General features: G+C 37.7%; 1 protein-coding gene across 6 annotated transcripts in view; it reads right to left on the bottom strand.

The window, feature by feature from the left end:
• The window catches only part of dyrk1b (dual-specificity tyrosine-(Y)-phosphorylation regulated kinase 1B), a 72,845-nt gene that overhangs the window by 27,625 nt on the left and 31,611 nt on the right, over positions 1 to 13,609 (bottom strand). The window contains exon 1 of one of the 6 annotated variants that reach the window (XM_044116228.1): positions 9,326 to 9,492. The exons of the other annotated variants lie outside the window; for them this stretch is intronic. Coding sequence (XP_043972163.1) covers positions 9,326 to 9,338 — 13 coding nt within the window. The 5' untranslated portion in view covers positions 9,339 to 9,492. Of the gene's footprint in view, positions 1 to 9,325; positions 9,493 to 13,609 lie in introns of those variants that run through there. 6 annotated transcript variants of the gene reach the window in all.

Genomic DNA, 13,609 nt, shown 5'->3' with positions numbered 1-13,609 from the left:
TATAACGATGCTAGTCAGCACTTGCCATTATAACTATTGCCAACTACGGACACGTTCATTCGTGGCTGTTTTCACGTTTATTGCGCTGTTTAAATTAGTCTCGATATTTGCAGTTTTCTGGAGCGCAACGCGAAGCTCGACGTCATTCAGAGGTAATATATTAACTTGACATTAACAAAGACTCAGCGGGACGGATCATCCAGGAAATGATGAACAGGGAGAGACGGAGTAAGACTACCTTAATGACGGACAAATTCTGGGATTTATTGTGAGTCTCTGCTTATTTCCAACCCCAAATGAGCAACTTCACGTTCAAAAACGAGCCCAAAAAGGCGCAACCCGCCGCTCATTAAATTTGCAACTTTAACTTTTAAAAGATGAAGCCCAAAGCCGTTTATAATAATCGGACTTGGCGACAGAAACTGAAAATAGTTCCAGTTTTTCCACCAACAAAATGCGCATCTCCCTCCATTGTTTACATTTCTGTCGCATAGAGACGTCGGTCACGACAAGACGAGTAGAGGAAATACGATTCAATAATAAAAGAAGATAGTAACGCAAAAATGATTTTGATAAGTAACTGTAATCTGACTATTGTATTTGAAATAGCAACGCGTTATATTATTCGTTACAGAAAAAAGTGGTTGATGTCAGTAACGTTACTGACATCACTGGCCAAAACATCCTCTAAGGTGGGAAACATTTCCACCCCACAGTACCAACTTTTTCCTAAATCCACAGAGTTGATCGTGTTCGTAAAAGGCGTTTCTCTCACATCAGTAGACAGCAAGCAGATAGCTTGGTTTATGGTTCTGTGAAGGGGAGAGAAAAGAAGAAGAATTCTCTAAATTATTAGGGTTTACAGTGATTTTGAATTATTTGTCAATATTTTATAAAGTTGTCTTATTGGGTTCCTTTACTGGAACAGCAAAGGTGAAGCAGTTAGCTGCTGCTAAAGTTGGCCTGTAGAAGCACCAATATGGCCAATCAGGATGCAGAGCCTATCATCATCACTGAAGGCCCTCTCGTGGTTAGAGAGGAATTCTTACCCTGTCTTTTGCTGAGAAACATCTTTTATTGGGGAATATGTTTAATTCTTTTTAAAAAATCATGTAATACATCAAATAACATGTTCCTTAAGCCAAGCCAAAATTCAGAGTACACCTTCCTGGAGGCTTCAGTTCAGTCAGACATCATGTAGATGACATCAGACAAATGTGAATCTAACATGAAGTTTTTTCAGTCACACACAACCTACCAAGTAATTACCAACCAACAGAAGACTCCCAGCTCAGGTCTGTTTAGTGCTTGGACTAATAAATAAAAAGGGACTAATGTCTCAGCCAGATCTAGAGAAACTCATCCATGCCTTTATCTTCAGTCGTATTGATTATTGTAACAGCGTCTTCACAGGTCTGTCCAACAAATCAATCAAACAGCTGCAGGTGATCCAGAATGCTGCTGCTGGAGTTCTGACTAAAACCAGGAAGATAGAGCACATAACACCAGTTTTAAAGTCTCTCCACTGGCTCCCTGTAGCTCAAAGAATAGACTTTAAAATACTGTTGTTAGTTTATAAATCACTGAATGGTTTAGCACCACAATACATTAAAGATCTGCTGCTGTTGTATCAACCTTCCAGAACTCTCAGGTTCTGGTTCTGGTTCTGGTTCTGCTCTGCATCCCCAGAACCAGAACCAAACGAGGAGAAGCAGCATTCAGCATCTATGCACCACATATCTGGAACAAACTTCCAGAAAACTGTAAAACAGCTGAAACACTGACTTCCTTTAAATCTCAACTAAAAACCCACTTGTTTAGAGTTTTATTAGAAACGGAATCAATTGCAAATTTATTGAAGAAATCTGACTTGATGTTGTTTTTTTATTGTTGATTCTATGTTGCATTGTGTTTTTGTGTTTGATTTGATGTAAAGCACTTTGAAATGCCTTGCTGCTGAAATGTGCTATACTAATAAAATTTGATTTTTGATTTTTTTTTTTTTTTGGATGGATAGGAGACCACCAGTTAACACGAGCTCTGCAAGCTTTCACTCCTCAACACAGGGGGAGCTGTGGTGCAGGCTCAAGAGGCTGCTCTGTCCCATTTAACTAGTCAAAGACAAGTTAATACCAGCCGTGTCCTCTGAAACACAGGATAGGCTTTTCAATCCAAGCAGGCTTGACATACACATAAGTGTGCAACAATCTACATAATACCCTAATCAGACTTTGGTAAATTTAATCCAGTCTGTCATCTAAAACACCAGATCACAACATTTATGGTCAAAGTAGTCTTTCTTGTGAAGCACGTACAGGAGAATCAAACTCTGTATGTGTTTTTGCATTTTAAGTGCATAAATTTGATCCGTGTCCCAAAAGACTCTTTTTAGTTTGTGCATTGCAAGTGTGCCGTCTACTGCCTTCTTCTCTACCTGCTATGTTGGATGGATTTAGAATGCACATTTTGGCAAGTTCTGCTTATCAAAATGTTGTGATTGTGAATATGGTCACATAAGAAGCCTTTGCATGTGCTGAAGTACAGCAGCAATTTTTCTGTTCAAGTGTGGGTGTTGCATCAAGCAGAAATGTGTATTTAAACATGTACATTTTATAGTTTCATTTCATACGCTGTGCAAATGGATCTGTCATACGAGTCTGTGGGTTTGACTACAAAGTACATTTTTTACAGCAATTGGTTCAATACCTTATTGACTGGCGGACAGTGCCACAGTTGGGTTATTTTTAGAAACCTTCTCACTGCTAAAGAACTTCAGGGTTTCCCCCAGAAAACTTACTGAGGCCAGTGGTCAGGGCGCCAGGTCAGTCCACCATGTTTTTGTATTCAAAATTGTTACGTTGACAGGAAATATATTTATATGTTACTGGAAGGACCTTGTTGACAAAATACTTAAACACACAATTATAGTCTTAAAAACAGAAAAAAAAAATACTATTTAAATAAAAAAAAAAATTTTTTTGCACTTCTGTTAAATCCCAATAAAGTCATCAGCCAGTGGATCTTAAGACATTATGTAATGCTGATCACATTTAGAGTCAACCCAGGGCATAAATAAACTTAGCTGCTGCTGAAGGGCCCCAGACCTTTAAGGTCTCACATAAATGCTAACATTTTGACACAAACCATAGATGTAGAATAACATTTGTTTATTGAGAATGACAATGTGGTTACATTTGATTGAATGGTTTCAGCAGGAATAAATTATAAGATTTTAAAGTAAATTTTATTTTGTTGATAAACTGTCTAAATGGGTTATTGAGGGTTCTGTCTTATTTACCTTTTTCTGTGCAAATTTTGACTTTTTCGTACAGGTCTTTTAGTTTGGCATTATTTTTTTCTGAGCCTATCTCACCACTGGCCCCTTCAGTCGAACAGTTCTTACACAGTTGAATTTTCCTATTGGTTTCAGCAGAACGGCTTGGAACAACTTTGTCACTGAATATAAAAGAACAGGGTTCCCCTAAAACTATACTAAAACGCCATTAGTGCAGGAAGAGGGGGCCCTTACTCAAATTCTGCTCAAGTCCACAAACAATCTTAGACTGGGCCTGCATGACGAGAGCTGCTGCACTGTGCATCTGTCTGCTGGATGGAAGGGACAAACATGGAGATTTAATATATGTGGCACTAGGAGAGACCAATAGTTTCTGTTTCGTGACCATTGAGTTTGTAATAAGTGCCACACAGGCTGTTTGTTTTGGTTGTTCAGGCTTTATGGGATGAGATTTTCGGATCTCCACTCTACAGCTGACTGGTTCTGTAGACTTTCACAGACTAAACCACCATCTTTTATCACTTTTGCTTTTAAACCCTTGAATTCGGGACACATTCAATGTCCAACCACTGCAGTTCTCTTACGTGGGATCAATGAAATAGAAAGCTGATTCTGTACTATCAATTTGGCGACAGAGTACCCAGATGTAGGAGGCGTGGTGTCATGTGGGAACTATCTATGGTAAAACTGTTATGCTTTTTAGAAAACCACCTGATTTGATAATTAGCCCCATAAGTCACAGCTCAGCAGGGATGAAGTCAAGACAAGTTCTTTTGAGACAAGAACAGAAAGTTTAGAACTTCCTCAAATATTTTCGAACATTACTTTTTGTACACCACAAAATACAAAAATCAATGCAAAAATGGTTAATTACTCAACCAAATCTACTACTTGCTATTTCACTAATAATGATCGCAATAAAGTAAAATTTAAGTTACTAAATGCAGTCATACATTGATACACATTCTCTAAACTGAATTAATCAGGACCAGGTGTTATCCCCCCTAAGGGGCAACCAGAAACCAGCCTGTACAACGGTCAGGCACCACCTGAACAACCCAGGCCAACACGCTGGTCTCATCCAGATACAGGGCCAGAAAGAGTCCACATGGTCCAAATGAGCCAGCCAATCGGAGCAGCCCTAGGATGAAACAGTCCCAACTCCCCAGCAAGCTCTCATCTCAACTCCATGGAGCCGCCATGGCACCACAAGCACCTACACGGCCAACCCCACCCAGTAAAACAAACTTTGAACACACACTCACAAACACAGACACCATGAATCTTCCATCCATATGGGTCATCGTCCCAGGAAAGCGCCAACCCCAACAAGCTGAAAAGAACACGCCTGCACAGAGTGAGCAAAGTTTTACCTGTCATGATCATTTAAAACAGCCCAACTTCACTCACTTGCATACTTGTGTCACATGTTCACATACCACACACACAATACATAGGTACATTTTGTTCAAAGGTTTAATGACTAAACTTCTAGGCACCATAAATCTGGGACAAACTGTAAAACAGCTAAAACACCAAGTTCCTTTAAATCAAGGCCAAAAACTCACCTGTGTTTTTATAGTTGATTTTGAACCATATCAAATGAAACACTGATCAACATATTTGACCTGTATCAATGATTTTGATGATGTCACTTGTTGCTTTAGTAGTTTCTCAATTGTTGACTGCACTTTTTATACCTTTTTACTTTTGTGTTTTTTTATATAAAGCACTTTACATCAAAAGTAAAGTACTTTACTGCCTTTTGTAAACAAGGTAGTTAAGAAATAAACTTGACTGATCGATCAACCGATGATTGACTTTACTTATGGCTTGACTTTGTTGGTCACAGACTATTTTAGATAGCTTTATAATTTAATACCATTCTTGAATGACAAATGTCCCCTATGGAGACAACACACACACACACACACACACACAACAAAAAATTAAGACATTCATCAATAATAAAACAGCTTTTATACTAAGGAACAATTTTGAACAGATTTTCATCCGTTCATGTAACTTTGCTCATGTCAAGTATAACTAGCATCTCCTACGTTTTCTCAGTCAGTTCTCCAGATTAACAAGAATTAAAACTTCTTTCAGATTTTAAAGGCGAACAAACAAAACCTGTCAAGTAAAGAGCACAGGTTAGTTATTAGTCTATAAAGAGGAAAATAAAGCTGAGGTGTCTGCATCTAAAACACTCAGCTTTGGTCAGCAACGGAAAGATTGTGCTGTATGAATGACCACCATACCACTTTTATTTAGAAAGCACTCTAAAAGAACCAGAGGTTAACACAGGGCTGTACATATACAAATGATAATAATAATAATTTTTTTTAAAAACGAACAAGCTGAACAGAGACAAGTTAAAATAACTTAATGTCGTTTAGATAGAGATAGTCAGTTCAGGAAAAGGCTTCAGCAAATAAATATGTTTTAAGAATGTTCTTAAACCAAGTAAAAGAAGAAGCCTGGCTGACAGGGTGGAGCAGGTCATTCCACCAATTTGGGGCAGCTGCAGCTAAAATCTGGTCTCGTAGTTTCTGCCTGGATTTAGGTAGATTAAGGAGCTGCTGGTTGGCAGACCTGAGGGAGCAGGGGGATATATGTAACTGTAGCAGTTCAGAGAGATAAAGGAGATCATTAAGAGACTTGAAAGCTAATAAAGGAAATAGATCCTGAAATGTAGAGGTACCCAGTGAAGTAAATGAAAACCCCATGTTTCCTTAAGGCAGAATCTAGGAGAAGCAAGTAGAAGGAGAAAAGTAGGGGGCCTAACACTAAGTCCAGTGGGACCCCCACATTGAAGAGAGACAGGACAGGACATAAAAGTAGAGTTTGACAGAAAACGTTTGCTGGGCCAGATAAGTTAGTTAGCTACCCTAGCTACTGTAAGGTACTGAGCCACTGGGTCAAAGGCAGGAAGTCAATCTAGAAGCATAATGTGAACACCTGAATCATCTCCTAAAACACATTGGTAAAAACTACTAAAAGGGCAGATTAGGTGCTACATAAAGCTATAGATCTCTAAAATACTAGATCCTTCTAAAAAATATCATTAGTTATTTATTAACCATGTTTGGTTTTTTTTTAAAGAGTTTCTGATACAAATTGGAAGTTTGGAAATAGGTGTGTAACTTTTAAAAGCATCAGGATTGAGATATGGTTTCTTAACTTAAGGCTAAATATGATTGATGGGAACAATACCAGAGGACAAGAGACTATTGACAACTGAAAGTCCAACTGGTGCTGCAATAAGGAAAACCTGATCACCATCTCTTGGTTTTGGTAGATCAGCAGCACACACCAATTCTTCACATAGTACAATGATCATTTTGTCAGGGATGGTTTTGTAAACAGACACTTCAAGGTCACTGAGTTTTTACCTAAATAGAAACTGACCTTTAAATACAATTCAATTTGAATCTGTGACAAAATCTCAGCCTATCAAATCAAATAAAGAGAGACAGAGATGTATTGAGATACTGCGGCATGTGAGACTAAAACACAACAATATTGCTGTTGCATTTTAGTCGTCTTTCAGTGGGTTAGCATATCTGTTGCTTAATTGACTGTAAAAAAAGTTGATGGTAACAAACTGACCAGAAAAAGACAATAAATCACTTCCAGACAATCAAGTTTTCATTCTTAACCTGATTAAGAAGGCTGATTCTGGTTCTGTTCTGGTTCTGTTCTGGGGACGACTGTGGAACCTCTGGAGATGATGAGGCAAACAAAGAGTCTTCATAAAATCAAGAAAATTATGAACATCCCTGACCATCATCTTCATTTTGGGTAAACAGAGAGTCTTCAATCAGGGGTTTCTTCAGATTCACTGTAATACAGACTGCTACAGGAGATCTTTCCTGATAATAGCCATCACTGTCTACAATAACATGATGAAGAATTAATGAGTAACAACATTTAATCTCCCTTTGGGATTAATAAAGTATTTTTTAATTTGAATCTGAATATCAGTACAATGAACTCTGATATTTTCACAGACTCATTCTGATGGGTATGAATTATTAAAAATGGTTTATGGCAATTAATATGTTGGTAAAAATTTGATGAGTAAACGAAAGAAATTAGAAAGTGAGGACAAATTCAATAAAACAGCTATAAGACACTTTCACAAAAATACAATCATCATTTAAGTTCCTTAGTTTCCGGAAGAAATTCTTCCTCTGGTGAGCTTTCCAGAGCCGGGGATTTAAATGTCAGTTTGTTGTCCATCACTGTGCAGGAACTTTTATTTGTGCACTTCATACACTTGACCATTAATAAAAACTGGAGAAAGAGGGGCAGAGGTTTGTCCACATCACCATTGTCAACATTAATTAATGACTGACAACATTTAATTTTCCTTTGGGATGAAAAAAGTATTTTTGAATTAAATTGAACTGAACTGATTTAATTACTGATTTTAAGCCTTATCAACTTAAGGCCCCCACATACTCGGGCGCAGGGCCTGCCCAAACCTCCATGGGGCCCTAAGCAAAGTTTGGTTTTGGGCCCTCTAGTTCTGCTAACAATGTGGACTGGCTGCAGTCAGCAGTCAGATAATTAGGTCATTCACGCACATGCTATAAAGTTATTGCGTCTCTGGCAGTGCTGTTTACATTATATACATGGATACATTTAATGGCCAACTGATTTATTGACCAGTTGATTTCTGGGAGCTGATTTCCTCAATTTTGGGGGTTTGTGATCTGCTGATACTTATATGTGAAACTGATCTCATCCCCTTATCTTATCTTAGTCTGCAAAGGTTTAAAAATCAGCCTCTGTCCTCTTCTGCTCTACAGTCAGAGGTTTGACTGACAGACCGGCCCACCAGGTCATATCTGAACATTTACAGTTAACAATATTCACCCCACTGTTGCTAATTCAGTGACTTTCTTGATATATTTAACAACATTTCAGAGAAAAAAAAATCATAATCAGCCAAAATAAAAATCATCAGGTCAGACTTTTTAAAGATCAGTAAGGGAGTAAGAAAACTGCAATCGGTGCAGTAAGATGGAATACATACACACATATTCATGACATTCTTTGATTAAATTAATTTCTCTTAAGCGTTACTCCAATAGCTATAAATTTAATTTATACCAGGTGAGTCTTTCTCCCTTGAGGATGTGGACCGGTACCGGTACCGGTCTGATTCTGAGATATACAGAGCCTGCCATGAGAATCGACTCATTTAAAGTTTAAACTCAGTTTCACACAAAGACCCTAGCATAAATGTTTGGTTGTTGAACTGGAACATTCCAGGTCGCTATCAAGCTAGCAGCTTTACAAATCTTTCCCATTACATTACCAAGGCACATTAAAACAAACCTTTATCTTGGCTTTTTTCTATTCTTTCCATTCTTCTGCACATCGCTTGGCAGCTCATGTAACCGGAGAACTGTGCGATACCTACGGCGGCCACCAGGGGGCGCCCCAAGAGCAATTTAAATATTTTCTTTTTATCCATAAAATAATCATTTCTACATACATTATGAAATATATATTATTGTGAAAACAAATCACTCTATAGTGAAATTGTGTGTTTTTGATATTATAACGACCTAAAAGTTATTACTAAAAACAAATTATTATTAATAATAATAATAATAATAATAATAATAATAATAATAATAATAATAATAATAATAATAATCAGCTTCACTGAGGGGGCCCTCTAGTTGTCCTGGGGCTCTAAGCGGCTGCTTAGTTTGCCTATATCTTGGGCCCGCCCTGCTCGGGCGTACTTCTGTCCGCGGAGGTCTGTACATGTCCGCGCAGATAAATTTTTAAGACCGCATCATGCTTACTCGGTGTCTAATAAATGTGGGTATAATCAAAATATGTTTAGTGCTCAAAGCTTATTTTCAAAGGGCAATTTTAATTGGACAAACATCTTCTCGGAACCCATACTGTAATTTATTGAATAGAACTGTAAAAGCTAATGAGATTATTCACGGAGTGAGGATAACATTAATACAATAACCAGGACCTGGAGGAGTTTAACGTTACCTGGGACATTCATGGTAGAAGACGCTGTGCTCGATGAGATCCCCTCCACGAGTTACTTCATGTTGCTAAGCAACGTACAAACACTTTACATTCGTACAATTCAGTCGCATGCTGTGCGTTCTGTCTGAGGATGTTGTTAATCACTTTTATTGTGATTAAAGCTGTGCACATGTTGCAACTGGCTCTGGTATCGTCCTTTTTTGTGAAATGTAACCACACTTTGGCGCGCTTCCGCCGTGACGCCATCTTCGATCATTTGTAAATCAAACTACGGAATGTGTTCAATACGTCATCACGCAAATACGTCGAACGCAAGTTGAATCGATGCGTGTGAAATCTTTAAGCAGATGAACGATTCCAAGGAATTGAACAGAACCAGTTCTCGATTTTTCTTTCAGCTAGGGCAACGAATGAAATTAAAACAACATTAATAAAAAATAAATAAATAAATAAATAATGACACTGTATGCTCTAAATGGGTATTCTTCAGTTAGCTTAAAGAACATCTCTAAACATGTCAATTTTTTTAAGCACTTTAAAAACAGACTGCACCAAAGTTCTGTACAATATCCTTAAAACCACAGATAAAAACATATGAATAAGACACAATAAATTAACAGACAGGACAGGTGTCCTATGTTTGTTGCCTATGTTTGTTTGAGGCAACCAGATATTTAGATTTTTTAGATTTGACAGTTTTCTGATAATGAAGAAAACAATTTTTCAAAATGTCAAAAAGAAACCTGCAACTTATCCCTTTTTCATCACCTCTCAGCTCAGCTGTAGTCTCGCCTGAGAGAACACGTAGTTTCACTGAACCACGGCTCAGAAAATCTGTAGGGGTTTTTTCACGGTTTTAGAGGAACTGGAGTTCAAAGTGTTTGTGCACAAGATATTAAATTGGGTAGTAATAACATCAATGTCAAGATTGGAAGTAAAATGATGGATCTTGTACATTTTTAACGACAGTGGTTGGAATCATGACAGAAAATAAAACAGGTAGATGATTGAAAATACAAGTTTGACAAATTCCATTGATATTTAAACAAAAAATAGAGATAATTGAAGGTCCAGAGCAAGGCCTTTTTCATGAGCTGGGCCAACAACTGGCTGAATAAAATTAAAAGAATCAATCAAGTCTAGAAAGTCCTTTGCTAATGGTTTATCATCACAACATACTTGTATGCTGACATCTTCAAAAAATTTGTATGTGATCAAAACTCAAGGTAATAGTCATAAAATCCCAAAATTTTGGAATAAAGTCCTTATTAAACTGAGGAGGGCGATAAATCATTCCATACAGGAGTTTGTTGAATTTCAAGTAATTGAAGCTCAAAACTGGAATAAGGATTTACAGAAATCTGTTGACAGTGAACACTAGATCTTAAAGCTGTAACTAGACTGACCAATCTAGTTAAAAGAAGCTCAAGGAACAAGCTCTGAGGATGGAATTAACTGACCTTCTTGAAGCCAGGATTCTATGATGACTCCTGTAACATAAAGCTCTTAATTGTTAAAGACCTAACATTAAACAAAAGCCATGTCAATGAGTGGTGGAGAGGCAGCGCAGGTCAAAGAAGAAACATGTCCCTGGAGCAAAAAGAAAACCAAAGATGGTGGTTTGAGAATCTCAAGGAGTCAAACAAATATTAGGTTTGAAGGGTTTTTTTCCAACTAGCTGTCCAGATCATGCCAGGAACTGACCGTCCAGCAAAATGCCCTTCCCTCAACAAACACTAGCTAAGAGGTTGGATGTCATCTGCCATACCTCAGCACAGCAACAGTTAAGAAACCACTCCATAACTACATCAGCTAAGATAAAAAGAAAACATCTGCTAATGTTGATTGTATTTCAAACAATGATCACATCAAAAACTTAAGATATCCTGACAATCAACCTGTGCCATCTGCTCAGAATCTGGTTTGATCAAAGTTCTACACAGACCCACTTTACCAAATATCAAAAACTTCTTTAAGTAGGGAAACTCAGAAGCAATTGGACAATGTGATAGAAAGCCATTTTGATCAACATGTAGCTGGACAAACTGAAGAAATATTAAATCTTTGTAAACATTTGTTTCTAACCAGAAAAGCTCTTGGAAATATAAAGTGTTTACAGTTTGATGGGTATTGACAATTTTAACAATGGAACTAACATAATGCCTGTTACTGGGTTTTGCAACTGTTTACTATGTAACAATAAAAATAACAATACTATAATATCCTTTATATCTTTAGATCTCAAATGGCAAAAACAAGTAAATCAGAAAAATAAGATAAAACAAACCCTTTAAAAAATATCAAATAGCAATACTTTTTTTTTTCTCCCCTTCAGGGGGTCTTTTGTGGGCTCTTGTGACCCTTAATCGAAAGTAGGCTGACAGGAAAGGGAGAGAGAGAGGGGGGAAGACATGTGGCAAATGTTGCCGGGCCCGGGAATCAAACCCGCGACGGCCGCGTCGAGGACTGAAGGCCTCCAAATGTGGGTTGCACTATCCCCTACGCCACCACAGCACGCCCCAATGGCAATACTTTTTTAAACTTTGGTTTTAACAGCAGTGGAGGGGACATTTGATCCTTTGTTGAGTCTCTGTTTAAGAGCAGAACTCCACTGATGTGAACGCTGCTTTAACCTCTTACACCCTAAGCGAGCCGAGGTCACATGGCAGCTGGACCCACCGGTGGGTCCGTCGGGTTCTAGAGGTTAAGAACAGTCAATTATTCTATTATTGTTTTCTCTTATTAATACATAGAAAACAAAACTAGCTGGAGAACAAAAACCTGCAGCTGAAGAAAAGACAAAAGGACCCAGAATGGAAGGATGTTGTGGACGGGCTTGTTGGTTTTACTCTTAATGAACCGAAGAGTTGCTTCTATTATATCTGGCAAACTACAGCTTCATGTTAGAAAAAAAAATAGTTACAATTATTTTGGCCAGAGATAAAATCTGTAAAATAACAGTTTAGAAACGCTCCATTCATTGCAATCTATAAAGTAAATCTGAGTAGATAGGGACAAGTGCATACATTTTTGCCTTGTTATACTATGATTTATTTTCATATACTTGTCAAATATATTGTCTCTGTGCAATCTACTGTGTTTCTTTAGAGAAAAAACATTTTTAGCCTATTTAAATAATAATCTGAACTTGACTGCTATTCATGGGTGTTTTCTCAACATTACTTTAGATATTTTACATACATACAATTTTAAAAACTAAAACATGTGCTCCAGCAGGCATTGATGATAAAACTTTCTAACCTTGTATAACCAGACATCAACATCCTAATGCATGCTGAGAATAGCCTGGGTTTATTGTCCCTATACAACTGATGCTCATGTTGTTTTTGACACCGTTTATCACTTCCTTGCAGTTATTCCTTTTTTCTGCACATACTTGATTTGAAATTGTGACAGAGTCAAAACAGAAAATAAATGGATCTCTTGTTCCTGTGGTTTCTAGCAAAAGAGGCCTAACTGAAAGTAGACAATCGAGTTACGCTCTCTAAATTTGCCAAGAATACACTAATACAGCAACAGATCCACTTTGCTCATCAGAAACGCTTGTGATGACCAGACAACGTGCACATACCTCACCTTGTGCACTGATTATGCTCATATGAATGGTTGTCAGAACAACATGGAAGACAGCAGCATATGGGCTTTATGACACCAGAAGGGTTTCAGGATCAGGGCCGACCCAAGGCACAAGCAAACTAAGCAGCCACTTAGGGCCCCAGGGCCACAAAGGGGCCCCCTCAGTGGAGCTGATTTGATCTTTTTTTAGTAATGATTCATATGTCATTATAATAACAAAAACACACAATTTTATTAAGTTGTATTTTTGTTTTACAATAATATATATTTATTGTATGTAGAAGTAGAAATCCTTTGTTATATGGACAAAATGAAATAATAAAGACATTGCTCTTGGAGGGCCCCCTGGTGGCCGCGGTATGTCACGTTTCACTGGTAATATGAGCTACAACGTGCAGAGCGCATCCAAACGTCCAAAGCTCCGTGGAAGATAAGTTAGCAAAACAATGTCGCAAAAATAGACTTATCCATCAGGGAGAGAAAAAAGAAAGACAAAGATAGAAAAAGAGCCCAGGTATAGGTTTGTTTTAATGTGTCTTTGTAATGTAATGTTTATCAAAAAGCTTTGCTGAGATGCTAATAGAAACTTAGCTTGATAGCGACCTTGAGCGGTTCAGTTCAACAGCCAAAAGATAACTAGGATCAATTGGAATGTATGTGATTGAATTGAAATAAACTTTTGTAAAG

This window comes from Gambusia affinis, linkage group LG05, assembly GCF_019740435.1.
Source record: "Gambusia affinis linkage group LG05, SWU_Gaff_1.0, whole genome shotgun sequence".
Lineage (NCBI taxonomy): Eukaryota > Metazoa > Chordata > Actinopteri > Cyprinodontiformes > Poeciliidae > Gambusia > Gambusia affinis.
This window is presented reverse-complemented; position numbering and strand designations above follow the sequence as displayed.